The sequence below is a fragment of the Bombyx mori genome, chromosome 6, assembly GCF_030269925.1.
Source record: "Bombyx mori chromosome 6, ASM3026992v2".
Lineage (NCBI taxonomy): Eukaryota > Metazoa > Arthropoda > Insecta > Lepidoptera > Bombycidae > Bombyx > Bombyx mori.
The window spans coordinates 11,965,929-11,983,767 of record NC_085112.1 but is presented as its reverse complement, the minus strand read 5'-3'; the positions used below and the strand labels follow the sequence as shown (position 1 = coordinate 11,983,767).

The following is a 17,839-nucleotide window of genomic DNA, read 5'->3' as shown; positions in this document are numbered from 1 at the left end:
TAATAAATGTATGTCAACTTTATTATTTACTGAACTTGTGTTTACATAATGTGCATAATGTAATATAATAATATTACCTTTAAATACCTTCTTACGTGGATTTTTTTTTCAAACAAAATTATATATTTTTTCAACATTATGACACACATAATATAAAACCTACTGAGTTTCTCGCTGGATCTACTTATTGGGTCGCGATTCTGCTCCGGTGGTAAATTCAGCAAAGCACTGCTCTTGCTATTTCAGACGTTAGCTGTCTCTCAAACTGACCCTCGTGAGCTTCGCCTAAAGCCAGAATAGCTCCATGCGCCTACTTCCAGTAAGTAGGCAAGAAAAGCATAAAGTAAACGCGTTTGCTATAGTCGTCGTTCCTCGTTCTGAAGTCCATCCATAAGATTTGGAACCTCTTGCAAAACAATTAAAGTGTACTCCAGCTTACTTCGTGGTAGGTGTCCCATCCACTTTGTCTTTTCCAGTGGAAAAAGGGCATTATAGACTCTTCATGAAGTTGTCGTGGCCTAAATTACGGATTAGCCGTCCGGTGCATTCGTATCTAGTGATGCACCGGCGTTCGAATCCCGTAGGCGGGTACCTACCAATTTTTCTAACGAAATACGTACTTAACAAATTTTCACGATTGACTTCCACGGTGAAGGAATAACATCGTGTAATAAAAATCAAACTCAAAAAATTATAATTTGCGTAATTACTGGTGTTAGGACCTCTTGTAAGTCCGCGCGGGTGGGTACCACCGCCCTGCCTATTTCGGCCGTGAAGCAGTAATGCGTTTCGGTTTGAAGGTTGGGGCAGCCGTTGTAACTATACTGAGACCGTAGAACTTATATCTCAAGGTAGGTGACGCATTTACGTTATAGATGTCTATGGGTTCCAGTAATCACTTAACACCCGTCTAAGCAATAAAAATAATAATTTCTGAGGACTACAAGAAACGTGCCCGGCCTAAACTCATTTAAAGAGCTTAGCATCAAACCGTGGGCTCATCTACCCATTTCAACAGTTGTCAAATAATGGGTTCGACCCTCTGGGTTAATTCCTAAGAACAGTTTCATTCTATTACTACGTTTTTTTGGATGACTATTACTTTCATCATTTCGATTTTGTTTTATAATCAAAGCCAATATTCAAATAAACGTAGTGGCGTATATAACAATACAAGACTCCTTATGTATTTCGTAACATTCACATCTTCAGTCTTGTGTACATCACCTTGGGGAAAAACATGAAAATTCAGATAATGACAATTGTTAAACATTATCGTTCCGCTTGAAACACTACTTCGTTTGTTACGGTTATGTTTCAATATTAGACACGGTCAAGTTCGAATGTCATAATATATCTATGTACGTTATACCTATGCTGTCTTTTTAATAAAATCTATAGGTATATATAAAAATGTATTGTTGTTCGTTAGTCTCGTTAAAACTCGAGGGGGCTGGACCGATTTGGCTAATTTTGGTCTCGAATTATTTGTGGAAGTTCAAAGAAGGTTTAAAAGGGGGACAAATATGAAAATGCTCGGAATTAAATGATAAAAATAGCAATTTTGTTTTTCCTTTGATGTGCTCCCATCGAACGGATTCCTTTTGTTTGTTTTAAGTTTATTTTATACAAAAGTTTAGGTCTTTTATTTCTCGATTGAGGCACTACGAAGTCTGCCGGGTCAGCCAGTAAATAATAAAAACACTTCAGAGGTGTCAAGGGACACCCGGATGGAACGAAGTTCCTTTCGATTAATTAGTGAAGGAATTGTATATATATTTTTTTAAGTTATAATAATAAATTACGGCATTATGAAGAAGAAAAAAACAATACTATGAACTAAATTACTATTGTTGAAACGCTATCTCGAGAAACTGTACTCATTACGCGGACCAATCGGATACGAGCAATGTCACGCGATAAGCGCCTACACGTTGATTGGTCAGAATGACGGATCTAAAAAGTGTCGTGACAACTTTTCGTAAGAATTTTTTCCGTCTACCCCCCTTTCACAACGCGCGATAAGGAACTTCGTTCCAACTACTAAGTCAGTTTCGGTAACCACTAAACTCTATAAAAAAAATAATGTGAGCCGTCACGGGACGCCTGGCAGATGTGAAACATCGACATTATTTTGTAAAAGTAATATGCAGAAAAGAACAGATTGTGATAGGAACTAAATATGTCATAATGATAAAATAAAATATTACGGAAAGAAAAAAATTGTTTTCAAGTAAAACACAGGTTATCTGTACTGTAGTAAACAACACTGTATACACTACGGAGTATACACTATAGGTATTCGAGCTCAGTGTAGCGAGAGAGATGGCTTAACGCCGGATCGAGTGGGAGAGAATCGCACAGTCGATTGCGCATGGCGACGCGTCGCCACACCGTACACACTACTGCATATAGACTGTATATATATACCATCATATAGCCACACCAGAAATCGGTTTTACGTGCGGCTATAGATGTTTCACATCAAAATTAAACAATTACTTTCCGTTGCACACATATTTTTCTCTCGCTAAGAGAGAGCTCTTAACCATCAAATTGTAATGCATGTGTATTTTGCAGTGTATGAGACCTTGCGAGATGCCCTTTGAAACAAGCCGGTTAGGAAATGGGTAACAGTTGCTTGAGGAATTTGGCAATGCGTTTCTCTTAACAACAACAACAGTGGCGTATAATTATTATTGAGATCCTATGTCCAAATTGAAAGAGAAGTAGTTAACGACATAGCCTTAAAATTTGTGTTTGTATAGTCAATGTAATGGTAGGAATTGTCATTATCGCAAACTTACAAAAGTGACTACCGCCGTTTCTATACGGTAGCAACACGATGTGTGATGAGTACTTATGAGTCGACTATTATCAAAGCCGGCAATGTGACTTTCGGACAATTATTGGTAAATCAGAAAAACGAATTATTGACTTTGTATTCCATTGGCAGTCCCAAAACTCTTCTGAACGACATCTTAGATAAATAACAGGTTAAGTATTAACCTTTATTTAATGCAGGTTTTGAACCGTATTCTTTGAAGGAGACGATTATATTCAAATCAATCTGTATTGACATATTAATAACATTTTTTTGTCCAAATGCATAGATTGCCACCTTTGATAATAGACGACTCTTATCTCTTCTGGCTTGACCGATAAAATTCTGTTTCGTGTTATGGATTTTTCAACCACGTCATAGACGATTTTACGCTAGTACTGTAGCTGTGGTATGTCTTCATCCCGCAGAGGGCTGGACTTAGGAAGAACTCAGTCTGTGAATAAAGGCCATAACCCTAAAGATACTCATAGCGAAGGGCAATAGTCGCGATGTAGTTTGGACGAATCTCACACTGTAATTCGCAAACCGTCTTCGCCAAACAAACTGACCGCTCAGTCACCTGTAGTTAGATTTTTTCTATTTCAATGTAAATTATGTATGTAAATTAGTTCGTGTTAGGATCCCAAAGAATACTAATGATGTACACGTGTTCTATCAGTAATATGCATGCATATATTGTGGATGTGCTTACTGTATACAGGGTTTTTGATTAGCTGTGGGTATTACTTACTTACTTACGGAGCACATTCTTGACTTCTTGTGGACTCAGAATTTTATTGTGAATCTAGTACCTAAGTATATGGGTACGGCATTTTTTTATTTTTTTTTTATTGCAGAGATGGGTGGACGATCTCACGGCCACCCTGGTGTTAAGTGGTCACCGGAGCCCATAGACATCTACAATGTAAATGCCGCCACCCACCTTGAGATATGACTTCTAAGGTTTTAGTTATAGTACAACGGCTGCCTCACCCTTCAAACTGAAACGCATTACTGCTTCACAGTAGAAATAGGCAGGGTTGTGGTACTTACCCGTGCGGACTCACGAGACGTCCTACCGCCAGTAATTACGCATATAATAATTTTGCGGGTTTGATTTTTATTACACGATGTTATTTCTTGACCGTGGAAGTCAACCGTGAACATTTGTTAAGTACGTATTTTATTATAGAAATTGGTACCCGCCTGCGGGAATCGAATGCATCTCATCTGCGGTGCATCGCTAGATACAAATGCACCGGATGTCATGTCCTTTAGGCCACGACAATTTCTACCATGAAGCATTAGCTGGTTTCGTTAGCCGTTATTCCAATCTCTATTTCAGACTTCATAGACCACAATTTCCTGTTTGGAGCCATCATAAATGCTTTTTGGTGACGAAGTATCCATTAAAGCATGCGAATGGTGGATGGTTGTTGATGGAGGTTTTTCCGCTAAATTAACACAAGCCATTAGTTAAAAAAATAACAATTTTACGAAAAATCTTTAATTTTTCAAAATAATTAATATAATTTAGTGTGAATTAAGCCATTATTTCTTTTACAACATAATTTAATGACCGAAGACTTTGTAACTGACAGATGGTCTTATCAGTTTCTTGCTCTGGGCATCCAGCATCAAGGGTCCGAAGTTAGGGTTTGGGGGTTTCACGGCGCAGTCGTCGTGAGGGATCGCGAACACATAGTTGATGTCCACTTCGAATCTGAAACGTAATGGTCATACAATAAAGACGAATTTTGAAAGGCTTTTGTTAGTTTGGTACGTTTCTATCTACTAGTGGTCCCGCAGCAGTCTAAATTCTACTATAATCAATTGGAATTGTAAGTTTGTACACTATTACGATTGTATTTTATACTTCTATAATCACAAATTTCGCCAAGGCTACCAACAAATATTAACAAAGACTAACAATATTTAATCTCAATTTGACAACAGACGTCAAGAACAAAAGTTTGACAATAAATAAATAGTATGCATGCGTGTGTGCGTCAAATACATGGTATGTAGTGTGTGTAATGTTTTCTTTATTAATTTAATGTATCTTTTATGCATTATTTAAAAAAAAATAGCATTGTGCACTTCTTCTCTATATTCTCTATAAGTGTGGAAAATTTCATACTCCTCCGTCCGCGCACTTTTCGTAAAAATGGATACAAAGTTTTTGCTTCACGTATTAATATATAAAAACTAATTTTGAAAGGCTTTTGTTAGCTTGGTATCTTTCTATCTATATGACGGAACCTTTCAAAATAATAAATATCATAAGCTTCAAAACGTCCGATTAACTTGAAAACTTACACACGCATCAAGGAGCAATGACGTTACAATAATTTTGTAACTTCGTCCTAATATACTGACTATGATAAACAAGATGAAACAATACATAAGGCTTAAATATTTTATTCAAACTAATTCTTTGAACAATAACTACCCTTCCACTCTATCACACTCTTACAATCATCTTAAATCAAAACTATCGATGCATTTATCTATAGATTTGTATCCTACGATGTTAGATATAATGTTAGGTCATGTGAGAATGTTGTTTGGATAAAAATTATGGTCTCGATTTCTCTGGGCCTCTTATCACGCTCGGCACATGGATGAGAAACCCAGCAGTCATGTGTAATTGAGACTTTGTACTCATGTTTCTTGAACAGGTTTGTTCATCTCCACGAATTTGTTTTTACTATTACTAGCCTTTGCCGAAATTATCGAAATTCGAACAATATCATTGATACCTCAAGATTTATTTACCTTTTCTCTTATGTGTCGTTATTGACAGTTTTTTCCGTGGTATAACAATTTGTCCAAAAAATAAAAAAAATAATGTCAGGAGTGGACAACCCTTATCACTTAGGGGTATGAAAAATAGATAGTAACCGATTCTCAGACCTGGTCATGCATATAAAATTTTATAAAAATCGGTCAAACCGTTTCAGAGCAGTATGGTAACTAACATTGTGACACGAGAATTTTATATATAAGACTAGCTGACCCGGCAGACAACAAAAGGAATCCGTCCGACCACCGTCACATCAAAGGAAAAACAAAATTGTTTGTTTTCATATAATTCCGAGCATTTTCTGGACTTCCACGAATAATTCAAGACCAAAATTAGCCAGATCGGTCCAGCCATTCTCGAGCTTTAGCGAGACTAACGAGCAGCAATTCGTTTTTATATATTATCTTATATCTTTAAACGAGCAATTCTTGTATATAAATATATATATAATCTGTATCTCGGAAACGGCTCCAAACAATTTTCATAAAGTTTAATCTACAGGGGATTTTAGGGGCGATAAAACCATCTAGCTACGATATATTTCCAGAAAATATTATTTTATTCGTGTTTTAATAATCAACTTTATCGACAATTATGATTTTTTCTTTAAATATTTTTCCAGTTCATATTTTTTTATTATTCTGTCGGTAAGATTGAAATGTATAATTCCTATTTCATCATTTTATCAATATGTAATTCGTATTTAAATATAATTTCTAAAAAACACATTTATAAAAATAACAAAAACCGAGCCAAGTGCGTCATTATCTAGTATAGATTTCAGTGCACCACGTAGGGCACTTGTGACTTACACCGCAGTCAAAGGGTTAATGACATCATCATTGACGGCTACAGTTTTGTTAAGGAATCGAATCGCAGATTCTAGATCATGTTACCTTGGCAGCTTGTCTCGCAGGTACGCCATCACGTTCTTCTGCAGTTTCGTTGTCCTGGAGAGAACGAATGCGGTGAGGTAACGAGCGCCTTCCGTCTGCTCCGCGCAGTGCAGCAGTAACGCCCAAGTTTTATATTCTGTGTCTATCACGTACGTATTGTAAATGCCGTCATCTGCGAATGGGAAAACGTGGATGTGAAGGATCAAATTAACCAATTCTGCTCAATCCTTTAAACGAGCAATTCTTGTATATGTATAATCTGAATCTCGGAAACGGCTCCAACGATCTTCATAAAATTTAGTATACAGGGGATTTCGGGAGCGATAAATCGATCTAGCTACGATTTATTTTTATAAAATGTTGTTGTATTCGTGTTTTCAATAATCAATTCTTCCCGACATCTATTGGCGAATAATAATACTATTTTTCTTAATTGAGAGCAACTAACCAAGAGGGCGTTATCAAAAAAAAAACCGAGCGAAGCCCGGTCGTCACATAGTTATTGTTTAAGGGACTACGGATTTGCGCACGTATTTGGTAAACCGTTGAGTACATTTCTGGTTGGTTGAGTTTTTTTGTCACTAACACAGATTTCCGTTCTTTGTCTTTCTTGTCACTTAGACGGGTGGACAAGTTTATGATCCACTCGGTGTGAAGCGATGGAGCCCATGACGTCACAACTTTAAAATGCCCAAGTCGTTTGACAGATGAGGTCGATGTCTCACTTGTATTATTTAATGATTATCCCTCCCTTCAAACCAGAAAGCGTTATATTCCTTGGAAGAAATAGCCAGAGTGGTGCCAGGTACTTATAAGACCTTACAATACCCCCCAACAGCAGTAAATGCAGTTGGAAATCGAAGTATGCTGGTAATACTCAGAGAAGGCCAATGCCCATGCTCCGGTAAGTCCCTTAGCTACATTCCGCGTTACCCACATGAAGAGGTAGGGGTTCAGCTAAATCGTCTACCAAAACCAGGCTTTGCACAATTTAGTTAATTTAAAATGTCTTCACTGATTCACCAAGCTCTATTCAAATAAGTAATAATTATCAAATAATAACGATATAAAGATAATTATTTTTACATCATAAAAAAAAGCACATGTATTGTGACGATAGTGTGATTGACAGTTCTCGTCGACTCGCAGTGCTGTAGAAATAATTGATTCTTTACAAATTGGAATATACAATACGTAAACGCTACCTATCTCAAGATATAGAATAAAATGTATAACGTCGTTGTCAAACCAAAATCTGTTATATGCACTTTTTGAGATTTTTACTTTTTGACCTTTTTGTATAGTTCACAGCCCTATCTACTGTATAAAAAAAAACTGCTATGTGTCTATAGCTTTAATATTTATCTATAGCTTTCATTTGATATAGTTCTTAAAAATTCACTTTCACATAAAATTTTATACAAAATTGCACATAGCAGATTTTGGTTTGACAGCGACGCCAAGCTATAGAAGTGTTTGTTGTGAATCGAGTGTGTGAACAAGCCTCTTGGATATTAATTTAAATACTGACATGTGCTTTCAGCGTGTGTCCAGTGCGCAGGCTGGTTCAGATCGATCTTCCAGGTAATGTTTCCGAAGAGTGTCTCGCCTATGGGGTCGTCCGCGAACCGGTACGTAAAGTTCATGGTCACTCCTGGCGTCCACTCTATTGTACCATCTGAAAGTAAGGTCTTATTTGTATATTTCAATAGTGTAGTGAACCATTAGCCTGTTTCATTTAAAACAGTTACAGCATCGATATATTACCACCATATATAACATTGTGGTAATATATCGATGAATTACAGCCTTGTTTCGGCTGGGAGAGAATAGAACTAGAGCCTGATATATTTCAACGTTTTTATTTTATTGCCCTTGTAGGGATACGAGCATGCGGCCCACTTGATGAGTGGTTACCGTCGCCCGTGGACGTCAGCAATGGTAAGGGCAGAGTTAAGCCGCTGTTTCCTGTTAAGTAGGTACGCTCCACAAGCCTCGTTTGAAGAAGGACAAGTCATAGCACGTATACATAACTATACATACAACGAAAGTGTACTCGAAGTTTATTCAAAAAATTGTGTGCAGTTGAAAAATCTAAATATGTATATACGTTAGTTAAAATTCGCAAGTACCTCTAATTGTCCTTGGACTCAGCACGTGACATCCGTTACAATTTACACAATACATAAAACACAATATGTCGACTTCATATTATTATGATAAGAATGCATTGTCCGACACACAAGTCTTATTGTTACTGTGTATGTATGTGAGTATGTGTAGTAAAAATAGCAAAACATGTTTATTAAGTACATATTATTTGCTTTCCATGTTTATATGTAAACCAAAGAAAGAAGTGTAGTTCACTTTTTTCTGTCCATATTTGGAATCTTTCGGAATAGGACGGGCTTAGTTTTTCAAAAAATAGCATCCAAATGAATTAATTTATAATTAAATTTTTATAGGTTGCTTTTTGTTCCTGCATTTTTGCTTTCCAAGCATAATAGGCAATGCTTCGCAGAATCTACCACCGGATCGGAAACACAACCCATTGAGAAGATCCGGCGAGAAACTCGGTGGGCTGTGTCTATGGGCTAATTTAGTCGTCAAGCCCTTCGTCGCAAGCGAACCCGTCGCCGCGCCGGCGAGGACGGTGACCGGTGCTTGAGGTACCTAAAAGCACAGTTAATGGATCGGGAGGATCCGTAATGACATGTTTAGGGCGACGTCGACTATTTATTAGACACCTACTAACCAGATTAATAATTAAATTAATACTGAATGCTATTAGATTTATAATTTTAGATACTACAACGTGTCTACAAAAATCTCTTTGATATTAACACTTTCTATAATAAAATTAAAGCTTCACCAACCTATGGCGGGTACGTGATCGTCCTGAGTAAACACGGCTTTCATACAACTGTATGAGAGCGCTTCTTCAGCACTCGCGTAGTACTCAACCACATACCAGTCTCCCAGTATCTGAAATGGAATTTTAACTACATCAAAATAAAGTCGTATTTCAGTTTTACGTTCAGTCACAATTCCAGTCTAAGCTTCACGGAGAATGCGCGACGTACTGAAACATCACAAGTTATTTAAAATTCTTAATGCAAGTGACTGTCGACCGTAACTAAATACATTAAGGAACGTTTTTCCTAGTTTGCTATTTGAGTCTAAGCATCAAATTAATACAAAGGAAGCGCCTGTTAATTTAAATCAGGTTTGTTACTGTAATTCTCGCGATCAATTTTAACTTCTGAGCATGAGAAATAAAACCGAATTTTGCATATCATCATTTCAAACTTTAAAACAAAACTAAAACACGAACGCATGTTATGACAAAGTTTATATGAAGCAATTTGCTCAACTTGTTATGTTAGGCGCTTTGTTTTTACAAACGATAATATCAGAAACTATTGTATTAGTACATATTTACGCGGTATTGGATTTTGTTAGATAAGAAGTTTTAATGTAAATGAGGAAACTAGCTATAAGTTATGAAAATGCTATCGAATACTTCTATATTATAATGTTTAATCATTTATAGTACATACAGTGGAGGAATTTGTTGCCAAGAAGTCTCGCGTCTTAAATAATGTGTGTATATAAGTGTATATGTGTGTGTGTAATAATAATAATTTATGATCTCGCGTTTTGAGAGCCGGAATGGCTAAGTTCTGTTCTGGAAATGAGGGTAGTTTTTTAAATTATTATTTGAACGTCTGCCGATTAGTCATAAGTGACGGATGAGACATCTTTCATTAGAAATTCGCGGTACGACGTACCTTTACCCCGATAACTCCTGACCACCATGTAGCCTGTAAGCTTATTGTGCGAAACATAAAAAACATTCTCTGATATCACATAAGCCATCACCACCATCTCTTACAGAACAAAACCTGGTATGAACATAACGTTTTTACCTGTCTAGATTTTAATATGTACTTTGACCAATTTTATTTTTTATTGCTTAGGGGTTTTGACGAGCTCACGGCCCTCCTGATGTTAAGTGGTTACTGGAGCCCATAGACATCTATCCTACCGCCACCTACCTTGAGATATGAGCTCTAAAGTCTTAGTATAGTTAGTTACAACGGCTGCCCCACCCTTCAAACTGAAACGCATTACTGCTTCACGGCAAAATAGGCAGGGTGCTAGTACCTATCCGTGCGTACTCACAAGACGTCCTGCCACCAGTAATTACGCAAATTATAATTTTGCGGGTTTGATTTTTACTACACGATGTTATTCCTACACAGGGGAAGTCAATCGTGAACATTGTTACTTAGGCATTTAGCCATAGTATTAGGTGTATCGCTAGATACGAATGGACGGAACGTATTATCCTTTAGGCCACGACAACTTCAAAATTATTAATGATTTATTAACTATTTGACTAATTAACTAATGCTTTGAGTTTTTATTAAATGATTGAATAGAAGAAGATATAACAAAAGTCTATGCTAAACAGTTCTTATTTAATGAATAACTTACTTTCAAACTTTAACCATGTTCAAAGTATAGATGATTTTAATGTAATTATGATTTTTTGTGATGCACACGGATACTAACGCCCTGCCTATTTCTGCTTCGAAGCTATCGTGTTTTTGGGTTTTAGAACCAGCATTGTTGATACTTCATCATCATCATCATCAACAGGCACTGCTGGACATAGGCCTCTCCCAATCCACACCACTGAGCCCGGTCTACGGCTCTCCTCATTCACTTCTTGCCGGTCACAGTTCGGAGGTTATCGCACCACCTAGCCAGGCGGCGTCCCACGTTACGTCTTCTGCTGTTGATACATAAAGCATGTGTATTAGGAATTTAGATTATGTTAGAAGGAATAGTCAAATTTTAACCTCAGGCCTCCAGTTTCGGCTCCACCACCAGCTACAACTAACTATAACAAGAACCTAGACATTTTAAGGTCGCATACCGCTACACATTTACATAATTAAATATATTCATTTCAAACTTACGACCTGTTGACATTTACATAAAACGATCAATACCTGTTAAATGGATACATAGCTTTTACCGGAATACAAAAAAGAAATTAATTTGTATAAACATAAACTTTAATATATGGAGATGCTTTAAGCACGGTGACCTGTGCTATGCCTGCTGCTAGCGTTAGAACTAGTAGTGTATAACATTACCGAGAGTAGATCAGATTGATTTACCCCTATTGAACTGCCAGCTTTAGGTTAGCTTAGCATGGAAGATTTAATTGCAATATATTTTGTAACTTAAACGCTTTATTATAATAAAATAGTATACACAGTGGGCATCATTGGGCCCCTTTGAAAAGGCAGTACGTCACGTAAACCCTCTTGTTGTGGCCGCTGGCTTTTACATACCCGATCTTGTGGACCGAATGGTAAATAGTCGACGTTGCCCTAAACACGTCATTACGGATCCTCCCGATCAATTAACGGTGCTTTTAGGTACCTCAAGCACCGGTCACCGTCCTCGCAGAACCCGTCGCTTGCGACGAAGGGCTCGACGAGTAAATTAACCCATAGACACCACTGAGTTTCTCGCCGGATCTTCTCAATGGGTCGCGTTTCCGATCCGGTGGTAGTTTCTGCATTGTTCTTACTAGGGTCAGCGGTTTGAGCCCCGTGAGCTCACCTACACGTTAAGGTGAAGCTGAAATTGCCTCTCAAGGGTATCAGCATATGTAGAAAAAAAAAATTGTCCGTCCAGTTTTTGATTGTATGACAGCAGCCACTCTTTTCGGCATTGACTCTACAAGCTTAAAACATTCTTCTTTGAACAATTGTTGCCACTCTTCCTTAAAGGCAGCCAGTAGTGTGTTTTTATTAGTTATCGTGTGTTTCCGTGTCTTTCTATTTAAAATATACCAAATATGCTCAATCGGATTGATGTCCGAAGCCAGTCTATAATACGAACTGTCCTCGAGCAGAATGGTTAAAAAATATCCGAAACGTATATGGGGCTTATGAAGGTACATCATCATCATCATCATCAGCCTATATCAGTCCACTGCTGGGCATAGGCCTATCCAATTGCTCGCCACTGAGCACGATTCTTGGTTTCTCTTATCCAGATACTGCCAGCCACCCTGCGCAGATCGTCACTCCATCGAGCCTGAGAGTATCCTGCACTTCGCTCGCCAATTAACCAGCTTCGTAGGTAACCTCATAACATTATAAATGTACATCGTTTCTTAAATATTTTTAAACCCACACAGTAATTTTCAGCAAAATTCAAATTATAAATAGTGTTTTTATGGCGTGTCCGTCAGTCAGTTATCAATGACAAGCGTCCGGCGCCTACGCAACTTGCTCGGACCAATACTGACCCGTTTGTGGCTTGTTGTGTGATAGTTCACATTAATCGGCTGATACTTCTTATGAAGAGGAAACAGCTAGCAACTTCAAAACCGTTAATGTAACAAGGAATACGCTCAAGAAGATTTACATGTGCATCTTCTGCATTTGAACAATTAATTTCATTTGTACATAAAATTAGTCTGATGTCCTGATCGTATGGTGCAATCTCGCCTGGGGTCGTAGTACCGTGCTGTATATTTCTACAAGCGTACTTTGCAGTTTGAAAATTAAGATGAAACTATAGTTTAAAAACGAGAAAATACGCTTTGATAGCCAACCTTTAATAGCAATTTGATTTTTTTTTTTGTCTTAATCAACCTAATGCAGCCCAAGTAATAAAATTATTGTACTGTCGTCGGTTCTAGAATGTGTGTTCTTTTTTTCTGTCTTAGTAGTTTTAATAATTTTTTTTTTATTGCTTAGGTGAGTGGACTAGCTCACAACCCACCTGGTGTTAAGTGGTTACTGGAGCCCATAGACATCCACAATGTAAATGCGCCACCCTCTTACTTTACTTTGTAAGATTCATGACTATAGATTAATACAGGTCAAGCTAATAAAAACGTGAAACAAGAAACTGCTCTTTTGAATCCAGTTTCTTCCGAGCTATACATATTGTCCCAAAATGGGTTATTGAGAAATAATTATCTTATATGGTATGTATCTTCGTATCGCACGCGGAATCCAAGTCCGGAGACAGATGACCGTGTGTGATTTGTTCCAGAGTTTTCATTATTATGACGAATCGTTGGGTGAGATCTAGAATTTAAATTTTTGACATTCGAGGTCGTTTTTTACATGAATTTTGAACACCTTCAACTATTAAACGATCAGAAACAATATTTTGAATTTTGGTACAAATTATAGTAAGGTGATTAAAAATTTCATTATCTATGTTACCGGTTCAAGTTTTTGGTCATTAATCGCAATAGAGGGGTGAACGAACTCATAGCTCACTGGAATCGAGGTACACATAATGTTAACAACCCACCCTGAGACATAAGATCGAAATTTCATTACTTTACCTTAATATATACTGCCACTTCCACTCATCAAACTGGACTGCATAATAACTTCTAGAGAGAAATAAATACCTTTGACATTTCTTTAACTTTTTTTTAAGGGATTTTATGACCTGGTAACGAAGACCTTTAGGTCATGTCTTATTTTAATTTATATTCTTATTTTTATGAAATATGATGATATGGAGTGAATTGAAATGGAGTTGACTAATTTGAGACATTAATCAACTGGGATGAAATATAATTAAATATGATATGGGATGAAATATAATCTTAATAAAATGGTGGTCATTTACTGAAAAATTTTCATTGGACTTTTTGGTGGATCCCGAGAAGTTATCTACGTCCAGCGGCTTTGTTTCATTTTCCCACATTTGTGCACTTTCACAGATATTAAACAGTTAATAAACCACCGTTATTAAACATTTAAATCTGAAAAAACACAAAATAGACAAAATAAAACAAATCACACAACTTCACTCCTCGCGTTCCCGCCAAAAAGTCTCTTTAATTGACTATAAACAAACGTTGTTGCCAGTTTGTTACCATCAATGTAGTTGGAATGTGACTGAGGGAGCTTCAGTTGTTTCACATCTCTTATTTCGTTCAATTGACTCGTATTATTGGGAGCTTAATATCTGTAATTGAGTGTGCATTAATCTGAGAGACAAGAACGCGATCACGAAAACGTTAAGAAGAACGTTTATAAAAACGATTGAAGCAGTACAGGTTCGTGTTAAAGATTTGTATCTCATAAATTGATTTTTACCCTCAAAATATTTTTTGCTATACAAAATATCATAAAAGTATTTAAATGGTCAGAAAATCTGTAATGTACACCTTGAAGGATTAAAATATATATATAATAAAAGTATAGAATATATCTAAGCATTTCAAGTTCAGAATATTTTGAACAAGTGTCGGTAAATGTGAAAATAACGCTTAGATATTCTCATTTGCTTCAACGCGGCCGCTATAAATATTTTTTATCATTTTTATTATTTATTTCTTTTGAAAGATCTAGCTATTTTAATTTTTTTTATTGCCCTTGTAGGCAAACCAGCATACGGCCCACCTGGTGGTGAGTGGTTACCGTCGCCCATGGACTTCAGCAATGCCAGGGGCAGAGCCAAGCCGCTGCCTACCGTTTAAAACTCTGTTTGTAATTTATATAATAATTTGTTTGTAATCAATCGATTTAAAATTGTTGTCGACAGTAGGAGATAAAAAAAAACTATACTTGAAGTTTTGCGAATAATAAATCACAGTATAGACGTAAAAACTAATATTTGGCAGGGTTTTCTAATAAACAGTCTAATTTGTTCAATGTTATGTTTATACTTAAATAGTTATGTAACTAAATCTTCGCAACATGTTGAAAAGCAACGCCACGTGCTGCAAGACTACGTCACGTGTAGCAAATCTATACAACTTGTTGTAAATATAAGCAATTTGTTGAAAAGCAACATCACGTGTTGTAAAACTACGCAACACGTTGAAAAGTAACGCCACGTGCTGCAAAATTACGCAATATGTGGTAAAGCATCGCCACGTGTTGCAAGGATACGTCACTTGTGGCAAATCTTCGCAACATGTTGAATAGATACTTATATAAATACGTATGTATGTTTTACACTAACATATATTATGTTTTAATTCGAATCCTTTATTACTTACTAAGGCGTAACAGACCCACCTTGTATAAAATGGCTATCGGAGCCCATAAATATCAACAACGTAAATTCCACAGCCTAATTTGAGTCATAAGTTCTAAATCTCATTAGTCTAGTACAATAGCTGCTGCACCCTTCAAGCCCGAATGCATTATTGCTTCGCGGCAGAAATAGGCAGCATATGTATGTGAAATCTTCTAAAAAATAATGATGGTTATACCTCTGATTGACAGGGTATAATTAAAAATCTCGGTCGTAACATTTTATAGTGAAACGTGTAATACAGATATATTATTAATAGTATACACAAGCACAAAGTCACCTCGTGCGACGGCACGAGAATTGGACTACCTACAGTTAGCGGATTCATGAAATATTAACTTGCTAACACCGTATTGTACACGTTATGTTTACTTTAGCAAATTAACACTTTTTTTCTGGGTAGGCACTAGACTATTTCTATATTATACTGAACATATTCCATTCAATATAATGTGGATATAAAAATGTATATATGCATATCGACATCGTAAAAAAACAGCAAAGAAACATATTTTAGAAAATGAAAATCGTCGATCACAACTTTCTTCATGATTAAGTCATAATGTTAAGAAAGTATGTAAAGTGACTTTGAACATTAAATGAATTATGTCCTATTGGAAGTGAACGATGAAAATGACGGTTGTAATTCTTCATCTTGAGGGTATCATCAAATTTTACGAGCCAATAAACTTAAACCAATACTAACCCCGGGCAAATCGAAGTGTGGTACAGCTCGCACCTCTGGGCACTTTCTTTTGTTTACAATTTTTCCGATCACCACGTTCGAAAATAACAAAAACACAATAAACATTAAAAACTTCACCATTTTCATTACCGGGAACTGTCAATTTCGAAAATGGAACAAACGCTAACTTTTTATTTTTCGTGTTTTTTGTTTTAAATCCAGAACTGACCAACGAAACGTATCGATTATTCCACTGATGCTGTCGTACTAACAAAAAGGGAATTGTTATCATTTTGTATGGGGACATTTGTTAATGGCCGTAAGGACACTACTGGCATACCATTATCTGTGTGACTCATTACAGATGAAGCGACAAAATAAATATTTTATTACTGTTGTTTTGTTTGTATTCAATTTAAATACAAGGAAGCGGGAACGCTTTTATTGCTTCTACTGAATTAATGTATAAATTACATATACCAAGGCTTTTTAAATTAAAATAATAATCATGTAGATTTATTAATTTAGTACAGATACGCACTGGCGTAAACGCTGGTGACCGTGGGCGGCGGTGAATCACTTACCATCAGGTGACCCGTCTTGCTCGTTTGCCTCTTAGTTGTTATAAAAAAAAAAAAAAGATAATCTTACATTCTTTACCTATTTTGAGTATATACTAAATAGTTTTTATGGGTAATTGTGAACAAGTTGCGTAGTATCAACCTACCTACATAGCGATGCAAATGTGAATTCCAACTGTAGGGTAGATACCATTTTAATTAAGAATCACATGAGTTTTTTTTACATTGTAGTGATCGCTTAACAATACTTGGCCTAAAGCAATAAAAACTCGAAAACCAGACAATCGTTAATTTAAATATTTATTTTGTTGCTAAGAAATCTATTTACATTACATTTACAGAAAGTGACACTAATTGTTTAGATTAATGATATTTTATTCAAAATTATGTATGCTCTCATAAATAAATGATGCTTATTTACATTTTAATTTTATTAAAATTGAATATCATTTACAAATTCGAGCACAATTTTTAGTGTTGTCTGTTTTTCGTGACTTATCGATGTTTTTATTATCGTGATCATAAACGGCTGGTAAGTAAGAAGAGTCGACGTACCCCCTGTCGGGGGCACGGAACGAGCCTCGGGGTAAACCCCAATGCCCGGGCTGAAGCTCCCTGCCACACAGGGCAGGGGTGATGTGGGTGCAGGACGAGAATAAGGGGGGAGTGCTGTCCGCAGCGTGCACGGCTGCACAACATCGACAAAAAGTATGTACTTATATATAATACGACGGGCTGGTCTGGTGACGGCTCGATGCCCGCGGAGGAGTCACCCCGGCGCCGGCTGCTGTCCTCTGCTTCTTAAATTTTTTTTTCCCTATCTACTAACTATAAGCTATAACTACAACTAACTAATACTAACTATTAACTACTTACTATTTAAAATATATACAAGCCGGGACAACAGTCAACACCGTGGGGCCCGCCGCTGATCCCATGCCG

At 36.7% G+C, this 17,839-nt stretch overlaps 2 protein-coding genes across 2 annotated transcripts in view; one reads left to right on the top strand and one right to left on the bottom strand.

Annotated features, from left to right (window-relative positions):
* Positions 1 to 4,315: 4,315 nt before the first annotated feature.
* Positions 4,316 to 16,698, bottom strand: LOC101739113 (uncharacterized). Its single transcript, XM_004923480.5, has 5 exons — positions 16,338 to 16,698; positions 9,403 to 9,511; positions 8,058 to 8,204; positions 6,527 to 6,698; positions 4,316 to 4,547 (listed from the first exon to the last, which is right to left on the bottom strand). The coding sequence occupies exons 1-5, from the start codon at positions 16,461 to 16,463 to the stop codon at positions 4,397 to 4,399; spliced, it is 705 nt and encodes a 234-aa protein (XP_004923537.1). The 5' UTR covers positions 16,464 to 16,698; the 3' UTR covers positions 4,316 to 4,396.
* The window catches only part of LOC101739351 (uncharacterized), a 98,947-nt gene continuing 95,497 nt past the window's right edge, over positions 14,390 to 17,839 (top strand). Inside the window, exon 1 of the mRNA XM_062669125.1 lies at positions 14,390 to 14,645. The gene's annotated coding sequence lies outside the window, so the exon portion shown is untranslated. The remainder of the gene's footprint in view (positions 14,646 to 17,839) is intronic.

Excerpts from the sequence above, each read along its gene's own strand:
- LOC101739113 (XM_004923480.5), bottom strand. The coding sequence starts at position 16,463 with ATGAAAATGGTGAAGTTTTTAATGTTTATTGTGTTTTTGTTATTTTCG. Across the intron at positions 9,512-16,337 it reads CACACTTCGATTTGCCCGGG|ATACTGGGAGACTGGTATGT; the intron begins GTTAGTATTGGT and ends ATTCCATTTCAG. Across the intron at positions 6,699-8,057 it reads GACACACGCTGAAAGCACAT|ATGACGGCATTTACAATACG; the intron begins GTCAGTATTTAA and ends TCCCATTCGCAG.